The sequence below is a fragment of the Sturnira hondurensis genome, unplaced genomic scaffold (genome assembly GCF_014824575.4).
Source record: "Sturnira hondurensis isolate 20B ecotype Veracruz unplaced genomic scaffold, ASM1482457v3 Scaffold0010128, whole genome shotgun sequence".
NCBI lineage: Eukaryota > Metazoa > Chordata > Mammalia > Chiroptera > Phyllostomidae > Sturnira > Sturnira hondurensis.
The window spans coordinates 34,036,052-34,057,388 of record NW_028082759.1 but is presented as its reverse complement, the minus strand read 5'-3'; the positions used below and the strand labels follow the sequence as shown (position 1 = coordinate 34,057,388).

Genomic DNA, 21,337 nt, shown 5'->3' with positions numbered 1-21,337 from the left:
AGTTGCCTCTTGTACACGAGCACCGCGACGCAGGCCTGTATGCTGACTAGAAATAGAACCAGTGACCTTCAGGCTGTGGAGGACGCCCGCCCCACCGAACCACACCAGGCAGGGTGGAGAATCCTCTAATGAGTCTGTCCTTACCGGCTGGCAGAGTGTTAGAAACGCCCTCCTGTTGAGCAGGTTTGCCCGCTTACAAGGGTGTTAGTTCGGGCACAGCTCACCTGGGCCATGTGGAAAACACTTGTTTTATGATTCAGTTACTTCTATAGCAACGCACTTAGCATAACTTTTTATAGACTTACTTGCTCATGGATCTATTGGAGGAGATACGGTCATTTTAGCTACAATGCCTAACTTGGATCCAAGAAAAATATGTGCTATGGTCAACAACCCACAGTACTGCCCTGTTTGTCAGAATTCCTGACTGTTTCTCACTTCCTGTCTATGGGTCTAGTTCCTGTTGTCTTCTTTTGGTATAGGTTTTCATGTTACCTGTATTTTAAGGTCAAACTCGGGTTTACAGTAAAAGTTTAAATTTCAGCTTTCAATCCATTTGCTACATTTTATTAGAGAATAACCTAAATCTAATTTTAAAATGTGTAGTGGAAACTTGAACATATTCACTGTTCTGAATGATTTGGAATACTTTATTTAAAAAAATAATCTTCTATGGCTTTTCTAAATATTGATTAAATTAAACTTTTACTGAGTAGTGCTTATGTGCCAATGCAGTGAGTGTGTCCTGCTCAGGGTGATTTGTGCAGGATATCTTAATACGTGTTAATGTTTCCTTAGCATTATAATGTCAGAGAAATTACAAAGGATTCAAAATAATTGTTGTTTGCATGTGCATTGGGGTGGGTTTCCTCACAGAATATCCAGAACAAAAATTGTTTGCCGCCCTGTTGATTAAATGTGTTGTGCAGCTGGAACTCATCCAGACTATCGACAACATTGTGTTCTTCCCAGCCACAAGTAAGAAGGAAGATGCAGAAAACTTAGCAGCTGCACAGGTGAGGAGGCGTGAGCAGGGACGGTAGCTCTGCCAGTCTGGGATTCACAGCTGAGGTCAAACTAGAGATTTAACTTGGGGAGGAGGGTAAGGCTTTGTCACACTGACCTCATTTTAAACCATCACACTGGCTGACATGACTGAGGCAGGACAGAACTGAGAGGAGGGTCGGGGACTGGGCCCTAGAGGCCTCCGGGGGTTACAGCTCCTGGTGATGAGGCCTCTGGAGACCACAACCCAGTGAGGTTTGAGGAGACCAAGAGATCGTGTTGTCCCGGAAGCCGAATGAAAGAAATATTTTAATGAGAAGGGTATGAACAATTCTGTGCAGTGCTTGAATGGTCAAGTAATTTTCTGAGAATTGCCCTCTAGCAATTTGGTGGACTTTAGTGATTTTGACTTGGTGTTTCATTGTAATGTTAATGATTACACTGGGTACAAAAGAAGAGAGGAATTGAAGACAGCAAATATTGATAATCCTGTCCTGTGTTTTGCTGCCGAGGGGTACAGAGAATGGGGTAATGGCTAGAGGAGGATGAGGCGGTCAAGAGAAGGGGGTGCTTCATTTTGTCTTCAAGATTAGCAGTATTGCAGCATGTGCCCCGAGAAGAGCTTTCCAGGAGAGGAAAACCAAGTGCCGAAGAGAGGGACAGCTGCTGGAGCAGTACTTTTGAGTGGATGGAGATGCAGCCTAGTGCTGAGTGTCCAGGGCGGGGGTTGTCTTGGACAGAAGCTTAGACAGTTCACTCATTGTAACAGGCAGGCGCACAGTGGGTGGGTTATAAATATAAGGAGGCTAGTCCATTTGCTCAGGGGAGTTGGTTGGAGATCTGATAGCTTCTGGTTTCTCACTGAGATTGGAAGTCATCCACCAAGTAAGGTTGGGAAGAAAGCTTTAGCTACTTGCAGAGATAAGTGAAAATACGGGGTAGTGGTCCGGAGAAGTGGAGGCGGAAAGCACCGGAGGCTTGCTGGGCAGCACCTGGAGCCCACCGAGTGTGAAGAGAAATCAGTCCGTTTTTCTCCAGTCACCTTTAGAGTGTGGGCACAGACGTGCAGTAGGCAGCTTTGCCAAACACTCACTATAAAGAGGAGGTGAGGGAATAATTATAATTATTAAAGAGGAGGTTACGCAGGGAATAATTATAATCACACGGCCTGCAGCCTGGTGAAGAAGAGAGGGGAGGGACAGGGACAGGCCCTTGGAGTCAGGAACTAGGAGGAGGGCTCTAGACAGGGAGGAGGTAGTGCCTCGTGACCAGGGCGCATGGGATGAAGATTCTGGAAATGAGGTAACAAGAGATGGACCTTTCCCGATTTTCTGTTGAGACAGAACAGATTAGTTACCATGGCTTGTTCATAAATCTGGTCTTGGGGGAGCATTGAGTTCTGAACTCACTAAAATCTGTGACTGTGTGTGTCTGTGTGTGTCTGCGTGCACTTGTGTGCATGTGTGCACGGTGGTATTTGTTCCCAAAGAGAGATGCTGTGGACTTTGATGTTCGAGTTGATACTCAAGACCAAGGAATGTACCGCTTCTTAACATCACAACAACTCTTTAAGCTACTGGACTGCTTGTTAGAGTCACATCGGTTTGCAAAGGCATTTAATTCCAACAATGAACAGAGGACTGCTCTCTGGAAAGCAGGTGAGCTACACGGGACTTGCATTGCCCCCTTCACCGGTCCGTGCACCTACAGCAGGTAGTCACATTCATCGGAATTCACTGGCTGTGTCCTCGGGCCTGTGCAGGTCACTGTTTGAACTTCTACCTTAACAGTTAAAATAGGAAGGCAATCTAGAACGTTAACACGTTCTCTTGGGTCTTCAATAAGCCAGATAACTGCCAGGTATGTTTGTTTTCCCCTTGTTCAACCTGTTACTTGATTGAATTGACCAGTTGTCTTTTCATCTTGTTCCCAGCCAGGCCTTACTGTTGATACTGGCAGCACACTGAACTCTGCCCTTTTATGACAAACAGTGGGCATGGCGGCCCTGAACACAGAATCTGGCCTGTGTTCAAAAGACGTCTTCCAGTTCCCCTGGGCATGGCCATGTCTCAGAATGAGAGCGAATGGTGTGAATTGGGGAGGTGTATTTGTTTTAGAACATGATAGAAATTTTAAATATAAAAAAGCTTTATAACGTATTGACATTGTTAATTTTTTATTTAAGAAGTAGCCCGGGCTGGTGTAGCTCAGTGGATTGAGTTCGGGCCTGCGAACCAAACAACCGAGGTTTGATTCCCAGTCAGGGCACATGCCTGGGTTGCAGGCCCGTTCCCAGCAGGGGATGCACAAGAGGCAACCATGCATTGATATTTCTCTCCCTCTTCCCTTCCCTTCCCCTCTAAAGATAAAGAAGTAAAATCCTAAAAAAAAAAAGAAATAGTTACTCAATGCCTATTTGCTGCAAAACAGTGCCCATTTGGGCACAGAAGCAGTAGAATCTGGCAGGAAAAGACAGAAGGGAGCTGAGTTTACTGAGTGTCGAACCGTCAGACGGGTGTTGGGTTGCTTTCCACCTGTGTTTTTCATGTAGACTAGGATGTCTTACTCCTAGTTCAGCCCGTGGATCTGCTCATCCTCTTCCCTTTACAACCTCACTCCAGGAAAGAGGAGTCTGGACTACTTTTTTCTCCTTCAACCCAAGTTCTTACCACCATCCTACCAAGACCATTAGCACATGCACTTGGTCCTTTATACCGCTGGCCTTGAAGCAGCCTCACTGCTGCGTGGTCTGCTCTTGTTCGTTGGGGAGCCGAGCTGCGGGCTGCACAGGGCTTTCAAGTACAGTTTCACGTGAAGAGTTCCACATTCCTACGCCAGAAGTTGTTTTGCATCTCACAACCCCAGCTTGAAAGGGGAGGGACTTCTAAACAGAAATTACGTTCAGGTAGGGCCTTCAGCCCCACTTGGTCTCCCCTACAGAGCTGCGGGCACACCTACTTGGCTCAGGGCAGCGCTGCTTTGGAAGAGGCATATGTGATGGCTGAATGGAACCAAATGTGCTGTCGTATGGGCTGATGTACCTTTGTGTAAGATGCCTTCCTGAATTCATCCCGGAAACTTCCCCTTTCTGCAGGCTTTAAAGGCAAATCCAAACCCAACCTTCTGAAACAGGAGACGAGCAGCCTGGCCTGTGGGCTGCGCATTCTCTTCCGGATGTACATGGACGAGAGCCGGGTTAGTGCCTGGGAGGAGGTCCAGCAGAGGCTTTTAAAGTAAGACTCTTGGCTGAAAACTCTGCCTTTCACCTGTGCGGCTGCTTGGTACAGAGCAGGAAGGGGCCTCTGAGGTTTGCACTGGGACAGAGTCACAGCCACCCTGGGGTTAGGAGCTGCAGGACCGAGCAGATAACTTGGGGCCTAAGGAATTGATTACAGTCTTAGAGAGGAATGCGCTTTTGCAGGCAGTGACAGATTAACCTGTCATGTCTGTTGTTGCTGTTATAGGCAGGACAGAGGAGAACATTTCTCTTACAATTTTTTAAACTTTATGTTACAGGTTTTAGCCTTTTTTGTGTGTGTGTGTCATAGAGCTCAGTTTTTGTAAACCAGTCATTTGTGAAAGTGCAAACCTGCCTGCCTGTATTTAGTCTGAAAATATATTTGGAGTTTTCTTTTTGGATGTTACTTCTTTTGCATTGTTTTTACTTAGTGACAACTTACTGTTCTGTCCTCTAACAGTTAAACTCACACTAAGGATGAAACATGACGTTCAGACAGACTGCTGTCATCTGAATTGTGTTTTGTGTGTTTGGGGGGAGCAGAGGGTCTCAGAGACCTGCTAGATACATTTTTGAACTTTAAGAGATCTCGTTGCCTCTCCTCCCCATTTTATTGATGAGACTTTTAAGGCCTCAGAAGACTCTAAACCCACACGGCTAGTGAGGGGAAGAGCCCACCCAGGCGTCAGCCCAGGTCTCTCAACACAAGCTTGCTGCACATTCATTTTGGACTCAGTGAAGCTTAGAAAATTGGGAAGTGTGGGTTTCCTGATAAGCTGCAGTGCCTTCTTTTAATACTGGGTTTCTTCTTGATTTGGAAACAGAAATATTTATGCTGATATCCTTTAATATAAACAGTTCCGCCCTGGCCAGGTGGCTCAGTTGGCCGGAGCATCATCCTGTGCACCCACGGCTGCGGGGTGACCCCCAGTCAGGGCGCCTTGGCAGCAGGTTGGGTCCCTAGTTGGGGCACGTGCAGGGCCAGCCAGCTGAAGTCTCTCTCACATCATGTCTGTTCTTCTGTCTCCTTTCCTCTCTTTCTAAAATCAATAAGTATATCCTTGAGTGAGGATTCAAAAAAATGTGTGTGTGTGTGTGTGTGTATTTATGGTCTGTCCAGAAGGTATCCAGCCATGTAAAATGAAAAATAGAGACTTTTATTGAAGAAGAAACAAGATACAAGAAACACTGTACACAGGACAATGATGCCTGTCTCCCTCAAAGTAGGCACCGTGGGCCCTACTTTCTCCCACAGTTCTCTCATCAGCTGCCCCGCTGTATTTTCCTGAATCTCATCAACAGTCTGTAATCTCTTCTCTTTCAAAGGTGATTTTAATTTTGGGAAAAGCCAGAAGTCTCAGGACACCAAATCTGAGCTGTAGGGAGCCTAAGTCACCTGGGTGATTTGATGTTGCACCAAAAAACTGCGTGAGCTGTGAGGTATGAGCAGCACATTGTCGTGATGAACCTGCCAACTGCCAGTTACACATGGCTGTGGCCTTCTGAGTTACCCTCATAGGGTCTGTGCAGGAAGGTTCAAGCTTAATGCAAAATCTGATGCAGACTCATTGCTCTGCTCACTCAGTCATTTCGAATGCGATGGCCACACAGTACACATGCTCACTCAACGGCATCTACCACCCCCACTGACTAGTACAGTGAGGTTGTCGTTCACTCATTTGCATTCCAGTCCACTGTCCTTGGCTGCCAGGTTATAGCAGTGTTGTGCAAACTATTCTGATTATATTAACAATGGCTGGACTTTTATGTGTGTATTGTTTGTGTGTGTGTGTGTGCGTGTGTGTGTAAAAACAGGTTCCTAACAGTTAGTATTCATTACCCTACATGTCATCTTTAAAAAGTTTTTTAAATTGATTTTAGAGAGAGAGAAACATTGATTTGTTGTTCCACTTATTTATTCATTCATTGGTTGATTCTTGTATGTGCCCTGACCAGGCATCAAACCCACAACCTTGGTGTTTTGGGACAACGCTCTAACCCAGCAGTTTTTAACTAGGCTGCCGCAGCATGCTGGTGTTCCACAAGAATTTAAAACATGCAACACCTGACTCCTTAGTCAGGTGCATTGAGCTCTTTTCCCTTAGATGGTCAAATAAGAAAATGACAACAGCCTACACAACAATAGCCATTTGGTGTGAATGAGTCAAATTTATGCCTATTATTTTTGTTAGAATGGCAAAAAATACATTTTTTGCCTTGTGGCAGAATTTAAGTAATTAGTTTATGTGTGCCACAAGACAAAAAGGTTGAAAATTGCTGCTCTTTGGACCAACTGAGCTACCCGGCCGGGGCCTTATCCTTCATGTCTCAGTAGTTCTTCCTCGGTGAGCGTCCGCACGGCAGGTGCGTGAGCACTTGTGCAAGTGAACCTTTTCTGTTGCAGTGTGTGCAGTGAAGCGCTGAGCTACTTTCTCACTCTGACATCAGAGAGTCATCGGGAGGCCTGGACCAACTTGCTGCTTTTGTTTCTAACTAAAGTTCTAAAGATAAGCGATAACAGGGTGAGTACGAGACAGCATATCTAGCCCAGCGTTTCTACCTTAATAGAGTCAAAGTGTATCAGTTCCAGACTATGAATGTGGAATGCATAATCTTTGCCTGGAGATTGAATAGCTTATATTACAATGTTAGGTAGAATTTCTCCTGAAAATTAAAATTTTATTTAACAAATAAAAGGTAGTTTCAGTAACCTATATATAGCTCATAAAACTCAACTGTGGTTTCAGCTGGGCCTCTTTTATTTATTGCCTGGAAGAAACAGTGATAAATACTGAAAGTTTGTCAAGAAAATGTAGTGGAAGATGTCTTTCAAAATAAGGCAGATAAACCAAATGAGCAGTGTCTGTGTGAAGCAAGTCTTGTGGAAGCCTCTGGTCTTTCAGTTGCATAATCAGCGCATCATTGTTTCGGGTCCTGGGGTTTGGCATGCAAGCACTACTAATGGAGAAATTCGTTTTCCCTCCCAGTTTAAAGCTCATGCATCATTCTACTACCCTCTCTTATGTGAAATTATGCAATTTGACTTGATTCCTGAACTTCGTGCTGTTCTTAGAAGATTTTTTCTGCGAATTGGAGTAGTTTTCCAGATATCACAACCATCTGAACAGGAACTTGGGATACACAAGCAATGATGGCAACTTAGTATTTTTCTCTTGGCGTTTACATCCCTCTGCTCTTTAAAAGGACCCTGGAGCTGAGGTTTTCTACCTGAAAAATGGTTTCTCTGAATATCAGTGTCTACGGGTTACTGGTAAAGATGCTTAGAACTAGAGCTCAGTCTTGCAACTCTCCAGTCCCTCTCAGTGATGGATCCCGTTTGCCATGTTGGGCTCACATGGAGCAGAAAGCCCGTGTCCAGTGTCAGCTTACGCTCACGTCCTTCCCTGTCTTCAGTGGCAGGGAGAACCCTGCATATTTTTGGCAGGTATGGAAGTGAAACTTACCCAAAGAACTATAAATGTAAAGATTTGAACTTCTGCAAGAAGTACAACTCAGGAGAGCTGTATTTTGAAGGATAAAATGTTTATAACTGGGGAGTGGGGGGAGAAGAAATTATTGTTCATGGTAAAAGATATTTAGCAACTATGGTATTCTTATTCTGAAATTTTTGCACACTCAGGCTATCTGAGATACTGGTAATCATCCTTCTGTGAAAAATGTACAGAGATGCAGGTCTGTAATATAAAAATCTTCGACATTATATAGTTCTTGCACTGTTTTATTTCTTTATTTTCTTATTCATTTGCTAAATACCTATAATAATTTGTCAGATGCACTAAAAATTCTGGGTTGAACATTTTATCTTTATTTTGTGGGGATTTTGGTTTTGCCCTTTGGAAAGGGGTTGGTACTTGCAAAGGGTTAACACGCCCAGACGCTGTCGTGGCCGACACCCATCATGACCAACAAGCAGAAGTGGGAGACATCCCTGCTGACACAACTACCTGTGACATACTTCTCTTAGGGCTTCAACAGACGAGCCATTAAAATGGAGTGATCCTTCACGGACCGAAACTTGAATCACTGCAAAATGAATCTAGGTCGCTGTCACTTTCTTTTCTTTTGGGTGGCGGGGCTTGATGTAGATTTTACTCTTATGTACAGAATTTAATGTTGAATATATTAAAGTAACAACTCTGGCATGGTTTGAGGAGGTTAGATTTACTGGAAATGTATTCATACTGTGAATTGTGTTCTGATGGTTAAAAAATGACAAGATTGTCAAGCATTCCGTGTTAACAGTGGATGTAGAAAATTTTTTCAGATGGATAAAATGTATATGGTACAGATGTAAAGTTTTCTATGTAAAAAATTCTGTACAACTTTCTGTACAATATTGATTCTCATCTGGCATATTCTAATCAGGTTATAGATCAATAAAGTTTTTGGATTATTTCATCAGTGCAATCAAAACTGTGTAATACATGACCTCATGTTTTTTATTTTTTTATTAAAAAACACACGATTAAGGGAAGGATATATTTTGCCAGAACTAAAAATTCAGTATTCTTTAGTTCTAAAATTTTCTTTCTAGTTTCTGACATTAGATTCTCCCCCATTACCCTGCTTTTTCAACCATAAGATATTTATAATTTAGTGTTTTGTGTACTTATTGATAACCCAGAATAGCGCTACACTGTCTGAATAGTGAGAAAAGCAGTAGCGCGTTCTTTGGGGCAGTTGGCAGTAGGGTATGTGTGTCCTGGAGGTCGGTTTAAGTTGTGTGGTAACGTGGCATTAACAAGGAAAATCAACATGCTAAAATAATTTATTTTCAAGGCTGTGTTCAAAAACAAGTGTTCAGTGTTTGCTCTCACATCTTCCTTAGAAAATGAGTAGTTTCTGAACTGTGCATTTAAGTTGACTCTATTTATTACTCCCAAGATGGAGCCTGTTTCAGCTCAGCTGGGCACTGCAGCTGGGAGTCACTCAGGTATCTCGGAGCCTCCACGACCTTCCCGTCTGAGGTGTTTCAGATAACCTGCTGGTTTGTTATTTCATGGTATAGTATCAAAACTTTCCCTAAGGGAGGCAGAGGCCTTCATCTAACTTTTAGTTAAAGATATAAAAAGAAAAATCTTTATAGTAAAAAAACAATGATTAGATTATAAGTTGAGTATAAAATTTACATGCAGCTAAAATTCGAAGTATGAGAAATTACACACTGCCACAGACTATGCCGGCGGAAGGGGGTCTGCAGGAGGACGTGCTGCGGTACCGCGGCTGTTGTGCTACAGGTGCTAAATGATTTCCCAAAATTGGATCTTTTAAGAGACACCTCTTACGGAGTGACGGGAAAGACTGTCTCTTGGTCAAAGGTCCGTGGGGGTGCAGCAAGGATTCTAGTCCATCCTTGACCCTGGGTGCCCCTGTCTCTTTTTAACTTCTAGAACACCTTGTCTAGAGACATCCATTCCAGTTAAAATAAGAAACCAGCACAGGTAGTAAAATATAATTTATTTCTTCTATCAAGAAGTTAAATCATATAAATTAGTAAATTTAATTGGCACAAAAACAGAGGCAGAAAGATGTAACATTTAGTGCATGGCTCATGGAAAAATAAAATCAATTATGACTCCCATCATTTATACTGAATTAGTAGTTATAAGTGACAGGGAAATAATTTGCTTCATTATGTAGCAACTGGAATAGTCACAGCTACAGCCAATGTGTTCACTAATGAATTCAATAGCAGTAACAAATATACATGTAATAGGTTTCCTGGTTTTACAGATCTGTTGAGATACTTGTGTTTTATTCACTTTACAATTTACAATATTGCACATAACATTAGTTCATTACCACCCTGATTTATGGCAAAATTGTGCAAAAATAATTCTATACAATTATATATAAATTAATCGTGGCCTTTTATTTCTGTACATAATGTACATTATATACATCATCATGGAAATATACTTTATACATAGATGAACATAAATAACTTCCAGGAAGTGGTTCCGAGTAGCACATAAAGGTTCGGAGTAAACATTCCTTTCACCTTAAAAGGCACTGCTGAGCCCAATAAAGATTTATTTTAACCATGTGCAGTAGACAGGCCCTGCCAATTGAAAGTGCCTGGTTTTCCAGGAACCTGCTGCTGCTCTTGGTCCAGCTGCTCCGCCATGAATCGTTTCAGTGTTTCTGAGGTGCCCGGGCGGAGCCAGGGTTCAGTTGCTACAGAGCTTGATCCATCGTCACCCACGTGTTTCATGATGTCTTCAGGGTCAACCAGTGAACTTTCATCATCTAAAGGAGGCAAGAGACATGACTCAGGTGGGTGGCAGGCAGATGATGTGAACATAGACCTGTATTTCTCCACAGTATTATGTTCTCAACTGCACAGGCTTTAACCAGACACCCCTTATTCTAGAGGTAGGAAAGCAAGCCCAGGAAGGAAGCTAATGTTTGGAAACAAAAAATGCAGCTAAAGGTGACCCCACGGCACTCGCACGACAGGGACCCTCCCTAGGATGGCAGAGGCGACCACAGCCAACATAAGGGGGAGGTGGGAGTGCTGTTTTATTTTGTGTCACCTTCAGGAGAAACGTAATGGACACCATGAAAAGTCTGTTTGATTTAACAGGATTTTGGAAACACTCCCAACCTATAATACTGCTATAAGGAAATTAAAAGTCATTTCAGGAAAGCACTAGAGGGGGGTGAAATTACTTCCATTCATATACCATTCTAAGAGGTTGTGTCTGCTCCACTAAGAGATAGTTTTTAATTGAATTGATTGTACTTGTATATCTATGTTTTACTTATAGATACAATAATAGGAAAATCTGTCTTCCTACCCTGTGATGTCAATTTCTTTTTGGTTTTTAAATAACATCTCCTGGTCTGTGAAGGATTACCCAGCAAAGGAACCTTGCAATGAATTTAATGAGCAATCAATCCACATCGTACCAAAAAGATCCTGTTTGAAAGGACAGTGTTAAAAAAAAAAAAGTTTAGAAGCTGAACACCTTCTGAAAGAGTAAATGCTTATAATGCTGTCTCCTCAACTTAATATCACTGTTAAATATTCAACTTACTGATTCTAAAAGAAATTGACGAACAGGAAACTTACAAGTTAAAATGTTTTTTGCTAAAAAAAAAAAAAAAGCATTGCTTTCCCACTGTTCCATATTTTTCTAGGTATGATATGAAAATCACCACTCCATCAATTTTCTGTTTGCTGATACTTGGTATGGGATTACCATCAGAACAGATGACAACTTGACTGCTAGTGAGAGTGTGCGAGTAGTTTTAAATTAATATAGTATTAAAGGTAAGATCTAAAAATGTGTTGCAAACATTGCTGTAAGAAAATTCATGTAGCTTAACAGACTAAAGAAAATTGTCCAACCAGACTATTATTTGCTAAAACTAACAACAGAACTTAAGCATTATAAAATTACCCCATTATCCAAACTAATGACATCAACATTAACAAGGTGATCCAGGGCCAGCAGATCATTGGTTGCCTAGGAAACTATCCGGCCTGCCTGTGCTTGCTGAACAATCTTCAACACGCCTGTCACTAAAGCAGTGATAGCAAAGCCCCACAGGATGAGAAAACTAAAGTTTTTGACGTATGAAAAAGAAATAATTAACCTGAGGCTACTGTGTCCACAGTACTGAAAGCCAAGTAAAAAGGTGAAAAAGCCCTGCCCAGCATGGCTCAGTGGGTTGGGCATCGTCTCGTAGAGCCAAAGGGTCAAGTCACCCAATTCCTGGTCAGGGCACATGCCTGGGTTTTGTTTGTCCCAGTAGGAGCATGTATAATCTTTAAAAAATATATTTTATAAAAAGACAAAAAAACAATTTTCTTTGTAGTACTACAAATTTATAATATACGTGTTCTTAAAAACTCAAAAGTTTTTTTTTTCAGTTAAACATTTATTTGGACTGGTTATTTGATATAATTTTAAGTATGAAGGGTTTTTCTTATTGTTGTTCAAGTAGTTTCAGATCATCTCTCACTTCAGCAAGGGAAGTGTAATGCTGGTACTAACGGTCATTTTCCCTGCTGCAAGCAAAGCCTGGATAGCTCTGTAAGCAAAAATTTTATGTGTTTAGAATGTACTCAGAAAAGATATACCCTCCTCTCTGGTAGAAAGAATCTGAGGTAAAATTAATCCTGAGTCCTGGTTTTGCTGGATAGTTGTGTTATAGGCCCTACAACTCAAAAAGATTTGAAAATTCATTGCATCGGTCCCCCCAGACACAAGTGAAAACTTCCATGTAAGCAGATTGAAGTCCTTAAAGAATCTGCTATAGGCCCTTAAAGTTGGACATTTACCTGTATTAATAGGTTTATTCTGAAGTTCATTCAGTCTTCGCATTCGTTCCTCATTTCTCATTCTAATCTGATCAACATTTACACTGGATTCAGATTTTAAAGAGAGACCATCTGACAGTACATCCGGACGACTGTTATCCTGCAGTCAGAGAAGAGAACTTCAGAAATGATCGTCAACATAAAACATGTTCAGAATAAATGAGTGTGTCAACACAGGTTGTTGCCCCCCGAGTACACAGTGTGGTCAACAAAAACAAGTGAGAATCTATGACACTTACATTCTAACTCCNACATTTACACTGGATTCAGATTTTAAAGAGAGACCATCTGACAGTACATCCGGACGACTGTTATCCTGCAGTCAGAGAAGAGAACTTCAGAAATGATCGTCAACATAAAACATGTTCAGAATAAATGAGTGTGTCAACACAGGTTGTTGCCCCTCCTGAGTACACAGTGTGGTCAACAAAAACAAGTGAGAATCTATGACACTTACATTCTAACTCCAGGCTGAGATGCACTGGTGACAACACAGACACTACCAGAGTGGACAGAGGTAGAAAACGTAGTTGCCCCAAACCCAGCAATTTTAGGTGTACACACAAAAGAGATGGAAACATCAAAAAAATGTGACACGAATGTTAAAAGTAGCCGTATTCATAACAGACAGAAAGTAGAAACAACCCAAATGTCCATCAGGCACTGAATGGATTTAAAAGCATGGAATATCCATTAATGGAATATTGCTCAGCAATAAAAAGGAGTCCGGCCAGGGTGCACGTGCTTTGTTGGACCACGCCAGTTCAGCATGGGCCAGAACCCAGGCCCGCGCCTGCACTGGAAAGGGAGAAGAGAGTTCACACATACAAAGGCCAGTCCTTTCAATTTGTTCCTCCTGCGCTCTCTCGCAGAGGGCAGCTGTGAGGGCGGAAGGACAGCATCCTCTTCAAAGGCAGGATAGGTCTCGCCGTAAGCACCTAGAAGCAACACACAAGGGAGAAGTTGTAAAACACCCCCCACTTCAATCGTTTTACTCAGCTAAACCAAGACAGCTTTTTACTGGCTGTAAGGTGTTATTTACATATAATAAAATTCACCTACTATACATGTGCATAGTTCAGTGGCTTTTATAGAATTGTGCAGTTGTCATTATAATCTAGGTTTAGATCATTTCTGTCACTTCAGAAAGTTCCGTTGTGCTCACTGGCAATCACTCCCCATGCCCACCTGCCCAGCCGTATAAACACTGGTCTGCCTTCATCTCAATGGACTCACCTCCCCTGGGATTCCATGGAAGAGTAATGATACCGTGTAGTATGTCGTCTTTCACTTAGCATACACTGGAGGTTCATCTGTGTTGTGACATATAGCAGCAGTTCATTGTTTTTTCATTGTTGAACAGCATTTACCAGTTGGTGGACATTTAAATTGTTTCTAGTTGGCAATTATTAATGCTATTATGAACATTCATGTGCATGTCTTTTTGTGGTCACATTTTCGTCTCTTTGGGATGTATTCCTAGGAGTGAAATTGCTGGGAAACTCTACCTTTATCTTTTTCAGGAACTGCCAAACCATTTGCAAAAGTGGTTCTACCCATTTTACATGATGACAAAGTTCTAGTTTCCCCACGTACTCACTAACATTTGGTGTTGTCAATATATTCTTTAAAGATTTTATTTATTTATCTTAGAGGGGAAGGGAAGGAGAGAGGGAGAGAAATATCAATGTATGGTTGCCTCTCGTGCGTCCCCTGCTGGGAACTAGCCTGCAACCCAGGCATGTGCTCTTACTCGGAATCGAACTGTGGTTGTTCACAGGCCCGCGCTCAATCCACTGAGCTGCACGAGCCAGGGCAAATATTTTTTTTAAATATATTTTATTGATTATACCATTACAGTTGTTCCATTCTCCCCCTTCATTCCCCTCCACCCACACACTCCCTCCCCCACCATTCTCCCCACCTTAATTTATAACCACGTGTCTCAAGTTCTTTAGATTCTATATTTCCCCCACTATTCTTGCCCTCCCCCCTATTTTCTACCTACCCTCTATGCTATTTTCTGTACCTTCTCCCCCCTTCTCCTCCTCCCACTCCCCTGTTGCTAACCCTCCATGTGTTCTTCATTTCTATGGTTCCACTCCTGATCTAGCTGTCCTCTTGGTTTGCTTTTGTTTTAGGTGTGGTTGTTAATAACTGTGTGTTTGCTGTCCTTTCACTGTTCATATTTTTCATCTTCTTTTTCTTATATAAGTCCCTTTAGCATTTCATATAATAAGGGCTTGGTGATGATGAACTCCTTGAACTTGACCTTATCTGAGAAGCACTTTATCTGTCCTTCCATTCTAAATGAAAGTTTTGCTGGATAAAGCAATCTTGGCTGTAGGTCTTTGGATTTCATGACTTGGAATACTTCTTTCCAGCCCCTTCTTGCCTGTAAGGTCTCTTTTGAGAAATCCGCTGACAGTCTGATGGGTACTCCTTTGTAGGTGACTGTCCCCTTATCCCTTGCTGCTTCTAGGATTCTCTCCTTCATTTTAGTCTTGGCTAATGTAATTATGATGTGCCTTGGTGTGTTCCTTCTTGGGTCCAACTTCTTTGGGACTCTCTGAGCTTCCTGGATTTCCTGGAAGTCTATTTCCTTTGCCAGACTGGGGAAGTTCTCCTTTATTATTTGTTCAAATACGTTTTCCACTCGTGGCTGTTTCTTTCCCCCTTCTGGTACCCCTATAATCCGGATGTTGGAACGTTTAAAGATGTCCTGGAGGTTCCTAAGCCTCTCCTCATTTTTTTGAATTCTCGTTTCTTCATTCCCTTCTGGTTGGATGTTTTGTTCTTCCTTCTGGTCCACTGGATTGATTTGAGTCCCAGTTTCCTTTCCATCACTATTGGTTTCCTGGACATCTCCCTTCATTTCAATTAGTTTAGCCTTCATATGTTCCTCTAAATTGTGACTATAATCAACCAGTTCTGTGAGCAGCCTGATCACCAGTGTCTTGAACTGTGCATCTGAGAGGCTGGCAATCTCTTGGTGGCTTAGAGTTATGGGCTCTGGGACTTTGAGTTCTTCTTGCGCCATCTTTTGGGCTGTTCGTGCCTGTTCCATAGCAGGATCAGAGCCCTAAAGTGTTCACTAGAGCAGGGCAACTCATTTGCTGGGTTGTGACGTTGTATGTGGGGGCGGGGTCAGAGAGGAGCAATGGTGTCCCATAGGCCGTCTCCAGCCGCGGCCTCCACAGGTGCAGCAGCTGCCACCAGCACCGGGCCCACACGTTTCGTCCCACTGCACACGAGTGTGCCACCGCCGTCAGCCCTCGCCCCCTAGGGCCTGTGTGGTCCATCTCACTGTGCGCGAATGTGCGACCGCGGTCAGTCTGCCCCGCACCCCAACTGGTTCTGGGCTGCCTGCACGCCTAGGTCGGGGGATCTGTCCTGCCCAACCCTGCTCGCTGCTGGCTCTGCTCCTCTTACCGTCCCCGTTGAATGGTTAGTGGTTGTCGGACTTCCGTATAACTCAATTTTCTATTTTTTTGCTGTGTCTTTGTTCTCCAAAACTTTGTTGTATTCAAACTTGGTTGTGGGAGAAGGCACAGCGTTTCCACCTATGCCTCCATCTTGGCGGAAGTCTTGCAAATATTTTCTTTTAATTTTTAAAAAACTTTTCAGTGTTATTCATAGTTGACATGTAGTATATCAGTTTCAGGTGTACAGCACAGTGGTTAGTACAAAACTACCTTCCCAACTTCCGAAGTGTTGATGCCACTCCGTAGTCCTCCGCCAAGCAGGGCCAGCTCTGTTGCTCCACATCCTCACCAGCATTTCCTGGTGTCAGTGTTTAGATTTTGGCCATTAAAAGGTGTGGAGTGGTATCTCACTGTTGTGTTAATTTGCTTTTCCCTGATGACATATGATGTGGAATATCTATTCATATGCTTATTTAATGAAGTGTCTGTCTGGATCTTTTGCCCATCTTTTAATTAGGTAATTCTTATTAATGAGCTTTAAGAATGCTTTGGATATTTTGGGTAAGAGTCCCACATCAGAGGTATCTTTCCCAAATATTTTTCCCTACTCTGTGACTTGTCTTCTCATTTTCTTGACATTATCTTTTATAGAACATTGATTTTTGATGAAGTCTATCTATTTCTCTCATGGATTGTACCATTGTTGTTCTATTAAAAAAAAGTCACTTCCATACCCAAGTTCTTGTAGGTTTTCTCCTAGGTTATCTTCAAGTTTTAGAGTAATGCACTTTACATTTAGGTCTAAGATCCCTTTCAGTTGATTTTGGGGGAGGGGGCATGTAGGTATCCAGTTCTAGAAGCACCATTTGTTGAAAAGATTCTTTTCCTCACTCGCACTGCCTGTGCTCTTGTCAGAAATCAAACGACTATACTTGTGTAGGTCTGGACACTCAAGTCTGATCTCCTTGTCTGCTTTTGCCAGTACCACACTGTCTTGACCACTGTACTGTTACAGTAAGTCCTGAAGTGAGGTACAGTTAATCCTCCAGTTCTGTTCAGTGTTGTATTGGCTCTTTTCCCTCTCCATATAAACTTTAGAATCAGTTATCCACAAAATAACTTGCTGGGGTATTGACTGGGTTTGCATTGAATCTATAGATCAAGTTGGGAAGAACTGAAGTATTGCTAATATTGAGTCTCACAATCCATGAGCATGGAATATCTCTCCATTTATTTAGTCCTTTCCTTTCTTTCATAAGAGTTTGTAGTTGTCTTCATATTAATCATTTTTTGAGGGGATAGATTTATAGAAGTATTTCTTTTTTAAGGGGAATGCTAATTGATATTATGGGGTGTTTGCGGGGGTTGATTTCTTTACAGAGGTAACATTTGGTAATAAATTTCAGGTGTACAGCATTATAATTTAAACTTTATATTCTAATGCACATTCATCACCAAAAGTCCAGTTCCCTCCATTACACCACCTAGCTGACATGCTTTACCTATTTCATGTTCTGCCTACCTACCCCTATTCCTCACAGGTAATGCCCATTCTGTTCTCTGTGTCTGTGACTTTGTTTTGTTTTCTTAGTTCATGTTACTTTTGTTTTATATTTCACATGAGTAAAATCAAATGGACTTTGTCCCTTTCCCTCTGACTTATTTCACTGAAGATAATCCTTCAAGATCCATCCACATGGTTCCAAATGGCAATATTTCATCTTTTTTAACTTAGTAATACTCCATTATGTATATATTATATATATATTATCACATCTTTATCCACTCATCCACTGGTGGACATTCAAGTTATTTCCAATCTTGGGTATTATAAATAATGCTGCAGTGAACCTGGGGGTGCATTTATCTTTTTTGATAGTTATCGGAAGTAAAATTTACAAATATCTTCCATTCAATTGGTTGCCTTTTGGTTTTGTTAATGGTTTCTTTTGCTATGCAGAAGTTTTCGTTTGCTGCAATCCCACTTATTTATGTAGTGAAAGGACTTTCCTTTCTCCAGTGTATATTCTTGGCTCCTTTGCCATAAATTAGTTGCCCGCATATAGGTGGGTTTATTCCTGGGCTGTAAATTCTGTTCCATTGGTCTGTGTATCTTTTTCTGCCAATACTATACTGTTTTTTGATAGGGATTGCACTGACTCTGTAGATTGCTTTAGGTAGCAGGGACGTTTTAACAATGTCAATTCTTCCAGTCCATGAGCACAAAGTATCTTTTTATTTGTGTCTTCAGTTTCTTTCAATGTCATAGGTTTCCGTGTACAGGTCTTTCACCTCCTTTATTAAATTTCTTCCTAGGCATTTCATTCCTTTTGTTGCAACTGTAAATGGAATTGTTTTCATTTCTCTTTCTTATAGTTCATTGTCAGTATTCAGAAACACTACAGACTTCATATGTTGAGTTTTCTGTCTTGTAGTTACATGTAGTTGATTTTTAGTTCCATACCACTGTGGGTGAAGGAGAAGCTTGACATGATGTTTTGTGTCCCAACGTATGGTCTATCCTTGAGAATGTTTCATGTGCACTTGAGAAGAATGTATGTTTTTGGATGAAAAGTTTTACAAATATCTGTTCTAATGTCTTATAAAATAGCCATTGTTCATCTGATCTAATATTCTGTAATAGTCTCCCAGGACTTGATTTCTTGGTGGTTCGTGTAACTGAGAGGTTGTTCCTGTGCAGGTGCATCTGAGTTAGTAACACCTTTCTTAGGTGCCATGTTGATTTTTATCAGTTCAGTAGGTTGATAATTTGAGGTCTCTTTTGTATGTGGTAAACAGTGCTAGAGTGTAAATTTTTTTCTCTTACATGCTGTACTTGCACCTCTAGGTGGTTACAGGGCTGTGATCATGGTAGTCACCACCTGGGTGACCAGGGAGGTCAGTGTTTCTGCTTTGCCCAGGTCAACTGGGTATCAGGAAGCCACTACCATGGTAGGGGATGTGGTTGATTGTGGGAGCCAGGTTCTCAGGTCCACTGCTACCTGGTTCCCATGGCAGCTGGTGCCACTGTGTTGTAGTTGGGAGGCCATAGACACATTTTGACCACTGCTGCCAGGCTCTGCCACAGTCAGGGCAGAAAGCTGGATCCTCAGGCACCAAAGCAGCTTCTGCTCTTCTTGCCCACTGCCAGGCCACCTGATGGTTGTTACAATATGAGTTGAGACTAGTCACTGCTTGTGCAAGGCTTGGGGCTCCTTAGCAAGAGGTATGGGGTACACAGAGGCCAACACTGCTCTTCTCAGGGGTCTGTGTACCTTTGAGATTTGAGGAGAATCCGCAGTATTGAGCTGAGACAGGTTGCCTGTGTGGAGCAGCTTACTGTTGAAGTCTCCAGCAGGGCACATGTGTTGGGGAGGGCGAACAGTATTAACCAGATTAATGGAGAGCTTAGATTTGGTGTCAGCCTGCAGCAATGGAACAGTGACACTTGCTCACACTTCCTTCCCCAGAGAGAGCTGCCTTGACCCCTGTCCCTCCAGCCCTCACCCTGAAGCTAGTGACTTCAGTTCCACCCCACATACCCCTGGCACTTTTCAAGCTGCTGCCCCTGCTAGTTTCAAGCAACTTGAGTTTGTGTGTCCAGGCACAGGCCCCTCCAGAGAACTGCCTGGGACCCCAGAAATCCTCCATATCATTCAACCAAAGCCCCACTGGTTTTTACAGGCAGATGTTATGGGGACTTATTTTCCCAGCTCTGGTGTCCCAGGCTGGAGAATGCTGTGTGGAGCTGGAACACCTTGTTCCTCAGGGGAACCTCTACAGCCAAGGTGTCCCTCCTGATTTCTTAATCACCCACTGCGTGTGGGACCTGCCTGTTATGTACCTCCATCCTTCCTACCACTCAATGTGGCTGCTTCTTTACGCCCTGGGTTGTAGGCTTTCTGTTCAGCTAGCTTTCAGGTGGTTCTCCATGATCGCTTTCTATAATCTAGTTGTAATTTTGATGTGGTTGTGGTAGGCATAGTGTCTCCCTATGTTGCCATCTGGATAGGAAGTCCTTCTTATGACTTGCTATGTTAATTTTAATTATTCTGATTTCAAAAACATTATAAGCCATGTTTTATAACAAACAGATTGATAAAATATACTCACCAATAAAAGCACTATCAGATTCCAATAATGAATTTTTCAAGAAATCATCAGTGTCATCTCTGGGCTAAAAGAAACATCATATATTAATTACCATTTTCATACTAAGAGGCATATGTTTCCACACTGTCCCCAAAATTAGCAAAATAGGATGGGGAGAGGGAAGACTGGCTGTTTCCCTCCCATACTACATTCCAGTGCTCAGAAAAGTATAGGAAACACCCTTCTCTTACGTGTTATGTTACTGCTGATGAGAACAGAATATGAAGCAATAAACCCAGTTAAACATCATAAATCTGTAAATCATTGCTGAGATTCATTCAGTCTCTCAGTAAATCTGTACAGTGCTCAATTTCTCCATGCTAGGAACTGGAGAAGCAAAAATGAGTAAAAGATTTTCTGCTCTGGAGCAGATCATAGTTTGGTGGGGGGAGAGGCCTGCCCCCTGATAATGACAGCCCTATGGGGCCACGGTTGCCACAAAGATCTACAGGAACCCGGGGGAGGGCTAAAAAAATAATGCTGGAGTTGGGTTTCTAACAACACAAAATGAGAGGTAACTTCACACCTGAACCTCCACACCAGATTCTAGGATGCACTGGAACACTCCAGTTAAGGAGTGTCATTTTTCAAGGAAACACATTCTACTGACTATCCTCCACACACTTAATTTAAATCTTTTTAACACCCATTGCCTCTACTGCTTTCCAGCTTGATAACTGTGAGGAGGTTAATGGCATCTAACGCTTTCCCAAACGGTCCAAGCCGGCTGTTCCCACCCTCTGCCCCGCCTCACCGCCCCTCACACAACTGAAGGTGTGCTCGAGGCCACCTGGGCCCTAGCTTCTCCATGACAATCTCCCCAGATTCATCTTGTAGTTCTCATCACATCCAATTCCTAGGAAAATGAGGACCCCCAAATCTGAGCTGTTTTAAAAAAGCCAAGACAAACCAGTGGCTTATACTGAGTTTCTACTCAACAGAATATGGTATTATCATCTTAACCAAAAATCTATATGTTAAATTTGAGTATATTATCACTGAGAAATATGGTTGCCACATATGAAGAAACCTGCCACCTGCATAGTAGCCAGGACTAGCTGTCAGTACATCTCAGGCCACACAGTGTGGAGACAAGGAGCTCTACAGTCCAGCCCGGGTTCGAATCTAGGTTTTCCTACTCTTTGACTGGGACCATCGACTAGCAGG

General features: G+C 42.4%; 2 protein-coding genes across 3 annotated transcripts in view; one reads left to right on the top strand and one right to left on the bottom strand.

Annotated features, from left to right (window-relative positions):
- The window catches only part of ARFGEF1 (ARF guanine nucleotide exchange factor 1), a 107,842-nt gene extending 99,165 nt beyond the window's left edge, over positions 1-8,677 (top strand). The window contains exons 35-39 of one of the 2 annotated variants that reach the window (XM_037058675.1): positions 877-1,016; positions 2,495-2,663; positions 4,100-4,238; positions 6,648-6,765; positions 7,231-8,677. In XM_037058675.1, coding sequence (XP_036914570.1) covers positions 877-1,016; positions 2,495-2,663; positions 4,100-4,238; positions 6,648-6,765; positions 7,231-7,395 — 731 coding nt within the window. In that variant the 3' untranslated portion in view covers positions 7,396-8,677. The remainder of the gene's footprint in view (positions 1-876; positions 1,017-2,494; positions 2,664-4,099; positions 4,239-6,647; positions 6,766-7,230) is intronic. The other variant, XR_005068300.1, reaches the window with a different exon arrangement.
- Positions 8,678-9,669: 992 nt separating this feature from the next.
- The window catches only part of CSPP1 (centrosome and spindle pole associated protein 1), a 101,138-nt gene continuing 89,470 nt past the window's right edge, over positions 9,670-21,337 (bottom strand). The window contains exons 27-30 of the mRNA XM_037058676.1: positions 20,132-20,195; positions 13,422-13,531; positions 12,555-12,693; positions 9,670-10,513 (exon numbers count right to left, since the gene is read on the bottom strand). Coding sequence (XP_036914571.1) covers positions 10,302-10,513; positions 12,555-12,693; positions 13,422-13,531; positions 20,132-20,195 — 525 coding nt within the window. The 3' untranslated portion in view covers positions 9,670-10,301. The remainder of the gene's footprint in view (positions 10,514-12,554; positions 12,694-13,421; positions 13,532-20,131; positions 20,196-21,337) is intronic.